Source organism: Culex pipiens, chromosome 2, assembly GCF_016801865.2.
Source record: "Culex pipiens pallens isolate TS chromosome 2, TS_CPP_V2, whole genome shotgun sequence".
NCBI lineage: Eukaryota > Metazoa > Arthropoda > Insecta > Diptera > Culicidae > Culex > Culex pipiens.
The window spans coordinates 51,982,383-52,000,805 of NC_068938.1; the positions used below are offsets into that span (position 1 = coordinate 51,982,383).

The window sequence follows — 18,423 nt, forward strand, 5'->3', positions numbered from 1 at the left end:
TCAATGTCAAAAAAGTAATATTTGTGAAATGTTTTTGATTTTGATGACATATTTTAAAAAATTCAACATTATTTTTTTCAGCACTCCTCGTTTTTATCCAACTCTAGAAAGCCCCACTCGATAAATTCACGATTAGTGCTGAAAAAAGTGCATTTTGCCACGCGTTACATTGGCTTCTATCTGAATATGAAAAAATATCGATTGTAAATTTGGAAAGTAGTGTTTTTTCAGGAATTATTTGTAATAGTAGCAAACAAAAAAAAAATACATAAACTGATGGCGATGACAACATTTTATTAATTCCGATGCTAGCCAGATGGAGCGAAATCACAGTCTTCTTTTTACATGAATTGTCCACATGCCCTGCGAGATTTTCCTCAACGCAGGTGAACAGAAATGGGTAGTGGCTGTACGAAGCAGTATAAATTAAAATGTTCAGACAGATTAACGCTAATATAAATAAACACACACGAAATGCGTTCAAGTGGGGCAGAAACTAACGCGTAAGATTTAACAACTAGTCGATAACAAAATTTCTCTACTGGTGATAGTACTGTCCGTTGTAGTCCAGCTCAGCCCTCTGGGCGGCCGTCTCCGCGTATTTTGGATCGTTTTTGCCCTCCTGCTCGCGACGTCTGATTCCGGCGTAGATCTCCTCCAGACCCTTGCGGATGCCCTCCGGGATTGGCGGTTCGGTCGGCAGGTGGTCACCGGTCACTCGGAAACCCTTCTCGTCGGCGGTGTACTGCACGTGGATGACCTGCCCGTCGGGAGCCTCGTACGAGTAGGCACCCTGCTGGACCAGCACTCCGTTGGGGTGGGCGTCGGAGAAGTCTTTCAGGTAGCCGGACTCTTCGTGGACGATGTTGTTGCCGGTTTGGTATCTTAAGAGGGAGGGGAGTGGAGTTAATTACATGAAAGTTGTTAGTTGATTGTAGCGTACTTACTCGGTTTTGTAGCTGCCATCTTCACCCTGCTCCTTGTTGTACTTCAGAATTGGGATCCAGGTGGTGGTCTCGTGGTGGATTCGCTTTTCCACATTTTGCTGGTGTTGGTGCTGATGCTGGTCGTAGTCAATGTTTTGCTGCTGCTGCTGCTGCTGATGTTGCTGATGCTGCTGATGCTGATGTTGTGGAAAAGCATAGGAGTATGCCAGCAGTAGTGAAAAGATCTGTGAAAAGGGGTTTATTCATGTTGAGTTAAATATTTTCTTTAAATTAAATTAATTTTCAGTTTTCAATTTCTGATGAAAACTAAATGTGGCTAAAGATTCAAAACTTAAGTAATATATTGAGCTCAAAACCTAACTTGGGTATGATATAATAATTAGTTTTCACTAATATTTTTAAGTTAACAGCAAAAGATACAAAAAAACAAAGTATTTAACAAGAATATGGCTTTCAGCTGGTTCAATTCAACCCTGAAGAGTTTAAAACAATTCAAGTTGACTATGATATGTGGTTATTTAGTTAGTCAAAAAAAGTTCTTTTACTTTTCTTAAGCCAATTTTCATTACAACTCACTTATCAGAATCAATTCAGTTCTCAGGTCTGAAAATGCGCTATTGATTGGTTTGAGGTTTCGATAAGAAGTTCAAATTTCATGTGTTTTAGTTGTGCTTTTACAATCCGTATGTTATACAAGTGAACGTAAACTGAATTTAATACACACATTTGGATAAGTAATTGAAATAAAGATTAGGCTGGTTCTTTTTAAATATATAGCTAGCTTAAAAAAACAATAAGTAATGTTATAGTAATCACAACATTTTTCCAAACTTCATCTGGATGTTTGAATGATAGTAAAATAAAATTGAATAATAATGGCATTATTTCTTAAATTCTTTCTAATTTATTTTTCATCAAAATACCTGCAATCCTTTTTCATTATAGAATTCCCTTTTATAATACAAAAAAAAAAAACACCAAATGGAAAAAAATCAAAAATTACCTTTTTTCCAATGTGAAGCAACTTGGGATAAAGTACCTATGTGGGAACAAAACGAGAAACTGACAAAAAATGAAAATCCTTTATTCATAATCACATTTTTATAAAGAAAAAAAAATATCTTGTACATTTTGCTTTGAAATTAAATATTGGAAAAAAAATATTTTAATTTATTGTTGTAATTTTTTCAATTTTAGCGTGCTGTGCAACTTTGTAGCTGAGATAGTTGAAAATTTCGCAATCCACTGGTTTCTACCACGCATCGTTCATCTTGAGCCTTTCAACGATTCTTCGAATCAATATTTAGAAACGAAAATTTCCTTCAGCCATCTTCAACTCAATTTGCATTGAATCATCATTCTTTCCGCTGCGCTTGGATGCACTTATTCAGCTCGAAATGCCAATTGCGTACGTGCGCCAAGTAATCTCCTGCAGTTAACACAAATCATTTCTCTATATGTTTGAAGAAGGTAAAACCCGTTACCGAGTATCAAGTAACCCTCGCTGCAGCAAGCTGATTCCTTTCGATTTCAATGCGTCTCGGAAATCGAAAGTTTGCAAAACCCAACCTCTCACGACGCCATCTCTAAGCTTATGTACGGATCGAGGTTAATACGTACTATACTCGAGATGCCCTATTTACCTCGTCAAGTCGAGGTTTGTTCTGTGCCGTAACTTCAAGATCGTCAGCATCTTAGTCGTCGGTGGAAAGGTGAAACCAGTTTAGGACGACGCGTGGCTCAAATTACTGCTTTGAAGGCACGCTCCTCGTGTTCTATCAATCGGTTATAACCCTGGTCGGCTTTTTGTTACATTTCTTCTGATTGCTCAATTATTTTATGGCGAACTTGAAACAACACTTGAGTATCGAGTATCAATTAATGATCAATGAGATTAATGCTTTCAAAACACAACATTATTTGACATCAATCTGTTATTTTCCTGTTATAAAATAATGAAAATCATTCCCATTTTGAGAAGTACACGCTGGAAGATACGCTCAAGAACATTTATTCACCAAAACATTAAACTCATTTACTTTTGGAACTGGGACATCTTTTTATAGTGCTTGATCATGCAGAATTTTTACTAACGTCTTCCCAAATTTCATCTGATTTGGTTGAGCACAAGCAAGGTTACAAAGCGAAAAACCACCCTTTTTACAATCGTTTTTTAAGCATAACTTTCGAAGTACTTAACTAAAAATAATCATTCATAGATAGTGACTTAGGGGACCCAAAGACGGATCGAATGAGGCCAAATCGGACAAAGTCGGTTCAGCCAGTCCCGAGATAATCAAGTGCAATTATTTTTATCAACATCCAATAACCCGCACAGACATTTGCTCAGAATTTGATTCTGAGTCGATATGTATACATGTAGGTCAAATTAAGAATTTCGTTGTTCGAGTGATTTTATAGCCTTTCCTCATTGAGGTGAGGAAGGCAAAAAACGCAAATGATTTAAAAATGAATCTGACCAGTTAATAAAAAAGGTGCAGGTGGTTATGTTACACATGACCAGTATGACAAAGAACTTAGCAGAAAAGCTTTTAAAACTAAGCCATTTTGTTGAATTATGCGTCAGATAAAATCAAAGCATCATTGGATTTTATTTTCGCTCAATTTCTCTTTATGCTTTGTATAAAAAACCATGATATCTGTATGGTTCGATGTTTGTCCCCCAATCAGAACAATCGTGAGGTAGCGGCCTCTCCAGATTGTGGCCACTTTTTTCGAAATGGTCAGTATTGAAAACCATGAGTTGTGATACCCATATTGCCAATACTCGTTGGTTCAGTAGACGTCTCCCCGGGAAAACTTTCCTTTAGGGAACCGACCACTCCAGCTTTTGGCCAACTTTTTTCTAAATTGCCATTTTCATTACCAATATTGAAAACCATGAATATTGATACCAATATTGCCCAAAATCATATGGTTCGGTAAATGTCTTCCTGAGAGAACCTCCCTGAGGGCACCGGCCACTCCAGGTTGTGGCCAATACTGTCGAAATCGCCATTTGCATTACCAGCATTGAAAATCATGAATTTTGATACCCATATTGCCCAAAATCGTTTAGTTCGTTAAATGTCCACCTGGGACAACCTCCCTGAGGGCACCGGCCACTCCAGGCTGTGGCCAATATTGTCAAAATGGCCATTTTCATCACCAGTATCAAAATCCAAGAAGTTTGATACCCATATTGTCCAGTCTCGTATGGCCTTCCCGGAGGGATCTGACCATTCCGGGTCTTGGGGCCAGAATATTCCGGTGGCTCTCAATAATTCCGGCTGGCCTGCCTCCGCTTGGTCTGCTTCAAGCTCCAGGCTAGCTGCTTTTCGGCCAACTGCTTTAGGGCCTCCAGGTCATCTGCTTCCAGGTCCAGTTTGTTGTTTACTCCTCGGCGTCCAACGATAGATTGATTTCCCAGGGTTGACCGAGCGGGCTTATATTGGCTTAGAATGGAGACGGATGCCCCGCCCCTTTGCGCCGGTTATCCCATTCCTACGTCATTCGCTTTTTTAATGCACTGGTGGGGATGGGAAGTCGTAAAGGCAGCATTTTTGCCAACGATTTTCATTCCATCGTCATCGTTCGAACCGACAACATCGTAGCAGCAGCAGCGGAAAAAACAACGACTGGAGGAAATCAAGAGCAAGCTCCGAGAAGAAGAAACACGCCAGCGTGTGCGTGAAATTGCTGCCAAAACGACGTCGAAGGAGAAAAGCATGGCCTACTTGGATGGACGCTCGTGAAGATGGCCACAAGAATCAACTTCTGCTGCAATTTAACAAAATGGCGCTTTTCAGGGCCAACGAAAAATTCACGAAAGAGTTATTGTTTCAAATGATTCATGCACTGCTTTTGGTGCATTTTTATAGCTTTTGACGCTTGGCGTTTAAATTAATTTAAATATTTCCCCCAAAATTATCATTTTTAAAAAATTTGAACGAATACTAAAAAATTTCGCTTGCAAGTGTCAAACGATCACAGTTGGCCTTGAACAAGCAAGCGCGTGCTTTGACCCACGCAAAAAATCTTTCCGCTCTCTGATTGGCTGTTTTGTTTTGCCGTGGAGTCGTGAAGGCAGCATTTTTGCCAACGATTTTCATTCCATCGTCATCGTTCGAACCGACAACATCGTAGCAGCAGCAGCAGCAGCGATAAAAAACAACGACTGGAGGAAATCAAGAGCAAGCTCCGAGAAGAAGAAACACGCCAGCGTGTGCGTGAAATTGCTGCCAAAACGACGTCGAAGGAGAAAAGCAAGGCCTACTTGGATGGACGCTCGTGAAGATGGCCACAAGAATCAACTTCTGCTGCAATTTAACAAAATGGCGCTTTTCAGCGCCAACGAAAAATTCACGAAAGAGTTATTGTTTCAAATGATTCATGCACTGCTTTTGGTGCATTTTTATAGCTTTTGACGCTTGGCGTTTAAATTAATTTCAATCTTTCCCCCAAAATTTTCATATTAAAAAAAATTCAACGAATATTAACATTTTTCGCTTGCAAGTGTCAAACGATCGCAGTTGGCCTTGAACAAGCAAGCGCGTGCTTTGACCCACGCAAAAAATCTGTCCACTCTCTGATTGGCTGTTTTGTTTTGCCGTGGAGTCATGAAGGCAGCATTTTTGCCAAGGATTTTCATTCCATCGTCATCGTTCGAACCGACAACATCGTAGCAGCAGCAGCAGCAGCGAAAAAAAAAACAACGACTGGAAGAAATCAAGAGCAAGCTCCGAGAAGAAGAAACACGCCAGCGTGTGCGTGAAATTGCTGCCAAAACGACGACGAAGGAGAAAAGCAAGGCCTACTTGGATGGACGCTCGTGAAGATGGCCACAAGAATCAACTTCTGCTGCAATTTAACAAAATGGCGCTTTTCAGCGCCAACGAAAAATTCACGAAAGAGTTATTGTTTCAAATGATTCATGCACTGCTTTTGGTGCATTTTTATAGCTTTTGACGCTTGGCGTTTAAATTAATTTCAATATTTCCCCCAAAATTTTCATATTAAAAAAAATTGAACGAATATTAACATTTTTCGCTTGCAAGTGTCAAACGATCGCAGTTGGCCTTGAACAAGCAAGCGCGTGCTTTGACCCACGCAAAAAATCTTTCCACTCTCTGATTGGCTGTTTTGTTTTGCCGTGGAGTCGTGAAGGCAGCATTTTTGCCAACGATTTTCATTCCATCGTCATCGTTCGAACCGACAACATCGTAGCAGCAGCAGCAGCAGCGAAAAAAAAACAACGACTGGAGGAAATCAAGAGCAAGCTCCGAGAAGAAGAAACACGCCAGCGTGTGCGTGAAATTGCTGCCAAAACGACGTCGAAGGAGAAAAGCATGGCCTACTTGGATGGACGCTCGAGGAGATGGCCACAAGAATCAACTTCTGCTGCAATTTAACAAAATGGCGCTTTTCAGCGCCAACGAAAAATTCACGAAAGAGTTATTGTTTCAAATGATTCATGCACTGCTTTTGGTGCATTTTTAAAGCTTTTGACGCTTGGCGTTTAAATTAATTTAAATATTTCCCCCAAAATTTTCATATTAAAAAAAATTGAACGAATATTAAAAATTTTCGCTTGCAAGTGTCAAACGATCGCAGTTGGCCTTGAACAAGCAAGCGCGTGCTTTGACCCACGCAAAAAATCTTTCCACTCTCTGATTGGCTGTTTTGTTTTGCCGTGGAGTCGTGAAGGCAGCATTTTTGCCAACGATTTTCATTCCATCGTCATCGTTCGAACCGACAACATCGTAGCAGTAGCAGCAGCAGCGAAAAAAAAACAACGACTGGAGGAAATCAAGAGCAAGCTCCGAGAAGAAGAAACACGCCAGCGTATGCGTGAAATTGCTGCCAAAACGACGTCGAAGGAGAAAAGCAAGGCCTACTTGGATGAACGCTCGAGGAGATGGCCACAAGAATCAACTTCTGCTGCAATTTAACAAAATGGCGCTTTTCAGCGCCAACGAAAAATTCACGAAAGAGTTATTGTTTCAAATGATTCATGCACTGCTTTTGGTGCATTTTTAAAGCTTTTGACGCTTGGCGTTTAAATTAATTTAAATATTTCCCCCAAAATTTTCATATTAAAAAAAATTGAACGAATATTAACATTTTTCGCTTGCAAGTGTCAAACGATCGCAGTTGGCCTTGAACAAGCAAGCGCGTGCTTTGACCCACGCAAAAAATCTTTCCACTCTCTGATTGGCTGTTTTGTTTTGCCGTGGAGTCGTGAAGGCAGCATTTTTGCCAACGATTTTCATTCCATCGTCATCGTTCGAACCGACAACATCGTAGCAGCAGCAGCGGAAAAAACAACGACTGGAGGAAATCAAGAGCGAGCTCCGAGAAGAAGAAACACGCCAGCGTGTGCGTGAAATTGCTGCCAAAACGACGTCGAAGGAGAAAAGCAAGGCCTACTTGGATGGACGCTCGTGAAGATGGCCACAAGAATCAACTTCTGCTGCAATTTAACAAAATGGCGCTTTTCAGGGCCAACGAAAAATTCACGAAAGAGTTTTTTGTTTCAAATGATTCATGCACTGCTTTTGGTGCATTTTTATAGCTTTTGACGCTTGGCGTTTAAATTAATTTAAATATTTTTCCCCAAACAATTTCCATTTAAAAAAAATAGAACGAAATAGGTTGGTTTCGTGGTGCTCATGAATCCGACGACCATCGAGGAGGAGGAGGAGTTTTACGCCCATCGGGATGTGATGGAGAATGGCACCAAGTTGACCGAGCTGCAGGCACTGCTGAATGACTTCCGGAACGTGAAGGCGTGCCGTCCCCTGGACCACAAGACTTACACGACAGTAGGTGCCTGCTGGCACTGGAGGGAGAGATTGAGGGAGTGTCTCTACTACACTGGAATCTGAACGGTAGGGGATCAAGAGGGTTTTGTTCCTCCTCAGGTATGCTTTTCCTTTTCAGATGTTTGAACTCAGCAGTTTTCTTAAAGGTGAGTCTGATTATTTTTTGCAATATAGAATAATTACACGGGCACTTAACTAAGCAAAAAAAAGTTTAACTTTTTAATTGTTTATACTTACCAGATATTGGTGATCTATGTTTTTACTTATTAATTAATATTATCTACTCTACCAACAGAGAGCGAGTTGTGGCGCTATAACCACGGCATATAGTGTCCAGGGCATTTGTGGAAATACGATGTCCCATCCCCGAGGGTCCCGGAGCACCAAAACTTCTTAGCATGGTGCTCCCAACGATTCATTGCTTAAACAAACAGGAACGTGAGCGGGAGATCCCCACGTTTCTTCCTCCCCTGTAGATTCAGAACTGTATTGTTGTTTGATCATTTATGCTCAAATTCAATCCAATTCAACGAATCATCTTTGCGGTAAACTTTACGCAGTAGGCCTGGCCGCTTTAACGTTTATGATGTTTCAATGCAATTTAATGCAATGGGGCACTGCAAATGTTAATAATGACAAGAAGATGCTAGGCGTTAATCAACCTAAGGCATTCTCCAGGATGCCCTCGAAAGACTGGCTGCGATAGGGTTAGATTAGATTAGATTAGAGATTAGAAAAAAAATAGAACGAATATTAACAATCAAACGTCAAACGATCGCAGTTGGCCAGCTTATGAGGCTGTGGCTAATACTCTCAAAATGGCCATTTTCATAACCAGTATCGAAAAACATGAATTTTGATACCCATATTGTCCAAAATCGTACGGTTCTGTAAATGTCCCCTCGGGAGTACCTACCTGAGGGCACCGGCCACTCCAGGTTGTGGCCAATACTGTCAAAATGGCCATTTTAATTACCAGTACCAAAAACCAAGAAGTTTGATACCCATATTGCCCAGAACCGTATGGTTTGATAAATGTCTTCCCGGGACAACCTCCCTGAGGGCACAGGTAACTCCAGGTTGTGGCCAATACTGTCAAAATGGCCATTTTAATTACCAGTACTAGAAAACCAAGAAGTTTGATACCCATATTGCCAAAAATCGTATGGTTCGGTAAATGTCCTCCCGGGACAACCTCCCTGAGGGCACCGGCCACTCCAGGTTGTGGCCAATACTGTCAAAACGGCCATTTTAATTACCAGTACCAAAAACCAAGAAGTTTGATACCCATATTGCCCAAAACCGTATGGTTTGATAAATTTCTCCCCGGGACAACTTCCCTGAGGGCACTGGCTACTCCAGGTTGTGGCCAATACTGTCAAAATGGCCATTCTTATTACGAGTACTAAAAACCAAGAAGTTTGATACCCATATTGCCAAAAATCGTATGGTTCGGTAAATGTCCTCCCGGGACAACCTCCCTGAGGGCACCGGCCACTCCAGGTTGTGGCCAATACTGTCAAAATGGCCATTTTAATTACCAGTACCAAAAACCAAGAAGTTTGATACCCATATTGCCCAAAACCGTATGGTTTGATAAATTTCTCCCCGGGACAACTTTCCTGAGGGCACTGGCTACTCCAGGTTGTGGCCAATACTGTCAAAATGGCCATTTTTATTACGAGTACCAAAAACCAAGAAGTTTGATACCCATATTGCCAAAAATCGTATGGTTCGGTAAATGTCCTCCCGGGACAACCTCCCTGAGGGCACCGGCCACTCCAGGTTGTGGCCAATACTGTCAAAATGGCCATTTTAATTACCAGTACCAAAAACCAAGAAGTTTGATACCCATATTGCCCAAAACCGTATGGTTTGATAAATTTCTCCCCGGGACAACTTCCCTGAGGGCACTGGCTACTCCAGGTTGTGGCCAATACTGTCAAAATGGCCATTCTTATTACGAGTACTAAAAACCAAGAAGTTTGATACCCATATTGCCAAAAATCGTATGGTTCGGTAAATGTCCTCCCGGGACAACCTCCCTGAGGGCACCGGCCACTCCAGGTTGTGGCCAATACTGTCAAAATGGCCATTTTAATTACCAGTACCAAAAACCAAGAAGTTTGATACCCATATTGCCCAAAACCGTATGGTTTGATAAATTTCTCCCCGGGACAACTTCCCTGAGGGCACTGGCTACTCCAGGTTGTGGCCAATACTGTCAAAATGGCCATTCTTATTACGAGTACTAAAAACCAAGAAGTTTGATACCCATATTGCCAAAAATCGTATGGTTCGGTAAATGTCCTCCCGGGACAACCTCCCTGAGGGCACTGGCTACTCCAGGTTGTGGCCAATACTGTCAAAATGGCCATTTTAATTACCAGTACCAAAAACCAAGAAGTTTGATACCCATATTGCCCAGAACCGTATGGTTTGATAAATGTCTCCCCGGGACAACCTCCCTGAGGGCACCGGCCACTCCAGGTTGTGGCCAATACTGTCAAAATGGCCATTTTAATTACCAGTACCAAAAACCAAGAAGTTTGATACCCATATTGCCCAAAACCGTATGGTTTGATAAATTTCTCCCCGGGACAACTTCCCTGAGGGCACTGGCTACTCCAGGTTGTGGCCAATACTGTCAAAATGGCCATTCTTATTACGAGTACTAAAAACCAAGAAGTTTGATACCCATATTGCCAAAAATCGTATGGTTCGGTAAATGTCCTCCCGGGACAACCTCTCTGAGGGCACCGGCCACTCCAGGTTGTGGCCAATACTGTCAAAATGGCCATTTTAATTACCAGTACCAAAAACCAAGAAGTTTGATACCCATATTGCCCAAAACCGTATGGTTTGATAAATTTCTCCCCGGGACAACTTCCCTGAGGGCACTGGCTACTCCAGGTTGTGGCCAATACTGTCAAAATGGCCATTCTTATTACGAGTACTAAAAACCAAGAAGTTTGATACCCATATTGCCAAAAATCGTATGGTTCGGTAAATGTCCTCCCGGGACAACCTCCCTGAGGGCACCGGCCACTCCAGGTTGTGGCCAATACTGTCAAAATGGCCATTTTAATTACCAGTACCAAAAACCAAGAAGTTTGATACCCATATTGCCCAAAACCGTATGGTTTGATAAATTTCTCCCCGGGACAACTTCCCTGAGGGCACTGGCTACTCCAGGTTGTGGCCAATACTGTCAAAATGGCCATTCTTATTACGAGTACTAAAAACCAAGAAGTTTGATACCCATATTGCCAAAAATCGTATGGTTCGGTAAATGTCCTCCCGGGACAACCTCCCTGAGGGCACTGGCTACTCCAGGTTGTGGCCAATACTGTCAAAATGGCCATTTTAATTACCAGTACCAAAAACCAAGAAGTTTGATACCCATATTGCCCAGAACCGTATGGTTTGATAAATGTCTCCCCGGGACAACCTCCCTGAGGGCACCGGCCACTCCAGGTTGTGGCCAATACTGTCAAAATGGCCATTTTAATTACCAGTACCAAAAACCAAGAAGTTTGATACCCATATTGCCCAAAACCGTATGGTTTGATAAATTTCTCCCCGGGACAACTTCCCTGAGGGCACTGGCTACTCCAGGTTGTGGCCAATACTGTCAAAATGGCCATTTTTATTACGAGTACTAAAAACCAAGAAGTTTGATACCCATATTGCCAAAAATCGTATGGTTCGGTAAATGTCCTCCCGGGACAACCTCCCTGAGGGCACCGGCCACTCCAGGTTGTGGCCAATACTGTCAAAATGGCCATTTTAATTACCAGTACCAAAAACCAAGAAGTTTGATACCCATATTGCCCAAAACCGTATGGTTTGATAAATTTCTCCCCGGGACAACTTCCCTGAGGGCACTGGCTACTCCAGGTTGTGGCCAATACTGTCAAAATGGCCATTCTTATTACGAGTACTAAAAACCAAGAAGTTTGATACCCATATTGCCAAAAATCGTATGGTTCGGTAAATGTCCTCCCGGGACAACCTCCCTGAGGGCACTGGCTACTCCAGGTTGTGGCCAATACTGTCAAAATGGCCATTTTAATTACCAGTACCAAAAACCAAGAAGTTTGATACCCATATTGCCCAGAACCGTATGGTTTGATAAATGTCTCCCCGGGACAACCTCCCTGAGGGCACCGGCCACTCCAGGTTGTGGCCAATACTGTCAAAATGGCCATTTTAATTACCAGTACCAAAAACCAAGAAGTTTAATACCCATATTGCCCAAAACCGTATGGTTTGATAAATTTCTCCCCGGGACAACTTCCCTGAGGGCACTGGCTACTCCAGGTTGTGGCCAATACTGTCAAAATGGCCATTCTTATTACGAGTACTAAAAACCAAGAAGTTTGATACCCATATTGCCAAAAATCGTATGGTTCGGTAAATGTCCTCCCGGGACAACCTCTCTGAGGGCACCGGCCACTCCAGGTTGTGGCCAATACTGTCAAAATGGCCATTTTAATTACCAGTACCAAAAACCAAGAAGTTTGATACCCATATTGCCCAGAACCGTATGGTTTGATAAATGTCTCCCCGGGACAACCTCCCTGAGGGCACCGGCCACTCCAGGTTGTGGCCAATACTGTCAAAATGGCCATTTTAATTACCAGTACCAAAAACCAAGAAGTTTGATACCCATATTGCCAAAAATCGTATGGTTCGGTAAATGTCCTCCCGGGACAACCTCCCTGAGGGCACCGGCCACTCCAGGTTGTGGCCAATACTGTCAAAATGGCCATTTTAATTACCAGTACCAAAAACCAAGAAGTTTGATACCCATATTGCCCAGTCTCGTATGGCCTTCCATCGGAACACTCCTGAGGGTTCTGGCCACTCCGTGTCTTGTGGCCAGAATATTCCGGCTGGACTGCCTCCGCTTGGGCTGCTCCTTGCTCCAGGCCAGCTGCTTTTCGGCCAACTGCTTCTGGGCCTCCAGGCCATCTGCTTCCAGGTCCAGGTTGTTGTTCACTGCTCGGCGTCCAGCGATAGAATGATTTTCTTGGGCTGATCGAGCGGGGTTTATATTGGCTCGAAATGGTGACGGATGCCCCGCCTTTTTGTGCCGGTTATCCCAAACCTCATCATTCGCTTTTTGTTTCAACTGTGTGGAAAATTCCACGCAACAGTGCTTTGTTGCGTCGCAGACCTCTTCCCCAGTACCAAGCATGCGACATTTTCGTAACGCGCGACATTTTTCGGTTTTCTGGATTGACACCTCACCAGAATAGAGCCCTTAGGACAAAGTTCTTTGTCAAAATAGTAAAAACTACCATAATCGCCATTTTATGAAACAAAAAGCTATTTTGATATCATGCGAGGCATTTTGTTTCCAAATGAGAAAATGCCATATTTTTATATTTTTTTTCGTAATTTCGTAATTTTTCGTTGTAGTGCTCTGGTGCAATACCTTTCCACCAAAGTTTTTTGTGTGATCAGTGCGATGCTTACTAATTATTTCAATAAAATCTATCATCACCGTTCTACCAAAATCAGCCCAACGATACGGCTTTGATGTGTGTGGTTAATAGTAAAGCATATCCTGCATCATTATACCTAATGCGTCCACAAAATTCCCGGGCTTTTCCAAAACTAAATCAAAATCTAAAAAAATCTGTTCTTAAAAAAGGCTTGGTGTTGTTTAGATAATGTTCTTATTGTTTTGATTGATTTCGGTCAAAACAGGTACAGAACAAAACAATTATAACACCGATTTCCAAATTTATTGCTCTAAAATCACCTGTACCTAAGGCTACCAACTCTTGCTGATCCGTACACTTTGCCGATATGACACCATGGTACAGTAGTTGTTCGGTAACTGGGCTGAGAACGTAGCCCAGTCACCGAATGTTGCTCGTTAACTGGGCTGAACAAAAAATAACGAGGGGACCACCGATGCATAATATTTTCCAGATGAAATATAAAAATAAAAGTTACTCAAATTTATTTACAATGCTTACTTTTCATATTTCTTTAATTGTAACTTGAAATTAAACAAAAGTTTGAAAAAAGTTTTTTTATTTATTGAATATGATTTTTGCATCCATTAACCCCTCGGTCATTTTGGTTTGTTTTGGTTTTTTGACGTTTGTCTGCTTTTTAACTGGGCTACGGCCCAGTTATCGAGCGCCCAGTTAAAAAGCAGCCCAGTTAAACAACGCCCAGTTACCGAACAACTACTGTATAACAAAAACTGTCAAGGAATTATTTAGATAAATTAAATTAAATAAATTTGAGAATTACATGAAACTGTGTCGAAACAAATTTCACAAAATGCTATCAGAATGCTTATGACTTGCACGTTTAAAAGTATTCATAAAATAAACCGTTACTTCAATCGAATCATTCAAAAATTAAATCAAATTATTCGCTCTACAGCATTGCCTTGGCGTTCTCGTTTGCGAGATTCCTACTCGAAACTAGGTGTCCGAAGGCTTGATTGTTGAGGTAATTGCAAACCTCTTTTTACACCTTAGCTTCCATCCACCCCGGGATTCGAACTGACGACCCTTGGATTGTTAGTCCAACCAAAGTCCAACTGCCTACCAGCGACTCCACCGAGACAGGACCCAGGGAGACGACTCCTACACCTGGACTGAGCTAACGACCTAACCTTTGTAGATTAGTCCGGGACCAACATTTACTTCCCTTCCGACGGAAGGCGTGATCAGACAAATCTCGTCTCGAAAAATGCCACCGGGACCGTCTGGGATCGAACCCAGGCCGACTGGGTGAGAGGCAATCACGCTTACCCCTACACCACGGTCCCGGATCATTATAGTCTTCATTTTTTTTTTTTTTGTAAAACGTTTAAAAGTTTACGAAATGTCAAGTTTGCTTTTACGAATGATATCGTTCTCAGTGTTTTCACGAACACTTTTCCAGAGTTTTTTTTTTATTGAAAAGGTCCTATAACATGTGAAACACAACAGTTTATATGACCTTTAAAAAACTCTAGATTTGTTAATTCAAATGTTCAAAGGTTTTCACAAGTTTTAGAAAGCCTTTGGATCTTTTAATGGATAAATATATTTAGTAAGGAATGTCTAAAAGAACAATTCTAGAGTGTTTTTTAAAAGGTCCTATTAACATATGAAAAAAAAAATAATAAAGTTTGAATTGAGAAAACCCGAAAAACTCTCCCTTTTTAAATCAAACTCACAGTTAAATTTAAATGTCTAATTAACATTCCAACGCCCAAGGCTCCAAAAAAGTTGGAACGGTAACTTCAACTCAATGGTTCTCGGGCATAACTCAACAAATCAAGATGATTCTTCTTTCCAGTGATTTGTTAGGATGTCTAGATGATTCTATAACTTTGCAGAACTTAATTTGATCAAACCTGTAATTTTTGTAATCAAAAACATCGTTCCAACTTTTTTTTTCACGTGTAAAAAATAATTCGCCAAAAATTCCGCGGGGGCAGTCGTTTTAAAAAAAGGTGGAACGATGTTTTCGGTCGCAGAAATTACAGATTTGATCAAATCAAGTTCTGCAAAAATTTAGGATCATCTAGACATTCTTACAAATCACTGGAAACAAGAATCGTCCCGATTGGTTGAGTTATGCCCAAGAACCAGCGAGTTGAAGTTGCCGTTCCACCTTTTTTGGGAGGATTGGGCGTCCGTGTAAGTTGGACATGCGTTGGGCGTTCCAGTGTTAACAAAAGCTTTGACCAAATCAAAAAAGCAATTCAATGTTCAAAAATTGTTAAAATTCCATTCAAATCCGTATTATGCGTGAAATTCCCTACAAAAATTCCGGCCTGTTTTAAATAAAACACTTATCTTAGATTTCACATTGTTTGGTATAATTTTATTTGTTTTCGATTCTTGTTTTTTTAAACAGTCATGTCATATAAAAACAAAGAAATATATTAATAAGAAACATATTTAATTTGAATCAAATTGGATTAAAAATTGTGGTTCCTTAAATATTTAAAACACATCATAGAACAAAAATAAAATTGTAATGTATTTTTAACTGTCTAAAAACTGCTGTCCATTTTTAGATCGAAGTGTAGATTATCAGCAATTAACAGTATTGAGCTAATTCTATGAATTTAAACATATAAAACATGACAGTGTTTTCAAAATTTAATGTTTCCAAAATTTCCCGGAATCCCGGGAAAATCCCCTAATTAAACATAAATTTGATTATTACTATTTTAAAGCAAAGCAAACAGCTCTGGGCGTTAGAAGGGAAATAGTGTTATGAGACCATGTTTTTAGACCCAGAACATCACTAAAATTTGTCATTCTATTAACACTACTTAAACCAGAACATTTTTTTATCGATTTAGTTTTTTAACTTCATGTTTATTTACAAAAGATTATGACTGATTGTTCACCAATACAGATTATATATGTGCACTTATTTCACATCACATTTTGAACCACTTTCCAACACCGAACCCCACAGAAGTCCTCCCGAGAGTTAATCCATAACGGCAGAAGACATTTGATCTTTCTGAAAGCACCCTCTCTAGAAGTCTCGTCATCACCACCAGCACCGCGCGCAGCGTTCGTGCGCCGGGACCAACCCTGCTTGGCTTGGCTGCCAGTTAGGTAATCGCTCGGTATTGCTAAATCATGAATCACGAGGTCTCGAGGGCCAAACCCCGGCTCGGGAACCTTAACGACGAAGCGCCTCGCGTGTCGCCTGACAAGGCTCGCTGGTATGATATATTGCCGTTTTTTTTTTGCCAGAGGAGGAGGTCTCTTTGTCTTCGCGTTCTGTTTTCCAGGTCACACAACAACGGGTTCATTCACTTTGAGCACACAACACTGCACCGCCGCCCCTGTGGGGGTCACTGGAGATCACCGGTTACGTAACCCTGGTACTTACCAGAAGCTTCATTTTCACGCACTTTCTGGAAACTGGGCTCACAGGGTCACAGGGTTCAAGCCAAATTTGTTTGTGTGTTCCAGCTGGTAACCCTTCGAGTGTTGATCTTGTGTATGCTCTAGGAAAGAAAGTAAAATCTAGACTGCGGCCAGAGATCCCCGTTGATGGGTCTTTATATAGAGACCGTCTTAAAGTGATGCAGTTTTTGTTTTGCACCCCCTCGCGCGTGCTTTGGCTAGGAGGTTCGTCGCTTGGTTCGTTGGGCGAGCTTCCTTTCCCTCACTCCAAAAGGCCCACGACGAGCCTCAAGAGAGCATTCGAGCGAGGTGAAGAGGAGTCCGACCATTTCCCGGCGCAGTTTCGAGCCGGTTGGTTGGATGCGACGATCTTTGGACTGTGCTGCGGTGCTCGGTGTTGATGGCCAATCCGTTGTTGTCGTCACCGTGTTCTTCACGTACACCTCCCCCAATCGTCGTTCGTCGTCCGCGGCGTGGCATTATGCGCAGTCGGTATGCTGCGGCAGTTGGTTTTCATGAGTTCAACAAAAATCATGAATAAATTTTCACTTTTAAGCTTAAAGCACCTTCCTCATAGCTGGAGCCAATCGACCGCAAAACTTCAACAAAAACCCAACTTCTTCAACAACGTGCGATGTGACATCTCTATCTCGCAGCCGGTCCCCAGCGATCCGGCCAAATCCAACAGCAGCACAAGAAGATGGACCGGCGGTAATTGGCTTCGGATCCGATTAGGATCGACCGGTTGTGCTGCTGCTGTTGCAAACATCGGTCGTTGATTTTGGTGCGGGTTTTTGCACAGTAGCTCATCCAACCAGATGACATGGAGATGAAATGTTTCTGCCGTTAAGTAATTTGCTGTTTGGCGCGTCGGATGACCTCGTCAACGTTGACGACAAGGGGTCATTTGGACTGTTTGGTAATATTGCGTGTTTGACCGTTTGTAAGCCATTGCTGTTCATCATCCAGTGAAGGTCACGAAGGGATAGTAGCGTTTGAACTTGAACTAGATAAGCAAAAAAGCAACGAATCAACGAATCAACGAATCAACGAATCAACGAATCTACGAATCTACGAATCAAACATCCTAAACATCACAAATTCAACATATTGTAAATATCTAAGCCCAAACAGCATAACGATGGCAATTTATTTCCTTTCGATAATCGTACGATCCGCAACTGTTACCTTCAAACCCACTGACTCACTGACTGACACTTGAGTGTTTTGCACGTGGCATCTCTTCGAAACCTGCAGACCAGGGGAAACGTTAGCGAAACAGGCCCACAGCCACGTAACGCAAGCGCGTAAGAAATTATAACCTCAAAGCATAAAAAAGGTAAAAAATGCACCAAAACAGACTCGGCATCGGCTGATGCTCAAGTTACGACCAACGGGCAAAACCCTTAATTTCTATTTTGCCTAATCAAACTTCAGTTCAATTCAAAAAGCGCCAGATTAGCTAGATCATGATCGATTTTATGTAATGGACTTTTTTCTGCTCCACTCGGGGCAACAAAGTGTTGGAGAGAGAGGAGCTTTGTTGGCGAAATTTTAACCTACTGACACTGGGTTTGTGGTTGGCAAAAGCCACAACCACAGAGGAAGGAGTTTTGCATTGACTAACATGATAACATGTTTTGCTTGAAGATTTGGTTAGAAGAAAATGATACAGTAACTATTTTTCAAATTATTTTCATGCTTTTTATTATTCTTTTTTTAAAGCTGGTTGCCTTAAACTTAAAATGAAACAAT

The 18,423-nt window shown here is 41.6% G+C and overlaps 1 protein-coding gene across 1 annotated transcript; it reads right to left on the minus strand.

Annotated features, from left to right (window-relative positions):
- Positions 1–274: 274 nt before the first annotated feature.
- LOC120419857 (endocuticle structural glycoprotein SgAbd-2) lies at positions 275–16,812 on the minus strand. Its single transcript, XM_039582694.2, has 3 exons — positions 16,652–16,812; positions 948–1,171; positions 275–884 (listed from the first exon to the last, which is right to left on the minus strand). The coding sequence occupies exons 1-3, from the start codon at positions 16,661–16,663 to the stop codon at positions 539–541; spliced, it is 582 nt and encodes a 193-aa protein (XP_039438628.1). The 5' UTR covers positions 16,664–16,812; the 3' UTR covers positions 275–538.
- Positions 16,813–18,423: the final 1,611 nt, after the last annotated feature.

Excerpts from the sequence above, each read along its gene's own strand:
- LOC120419857 (XM_039582694.2), bottom strand. Across the intron at positions 885-947 it reads GATGGCAGCTACAAAACCGA|ATACCAAACCGGCAACAACA; the intron begins GTAAGTACGCTA and ends CTCCCTCTTAAG.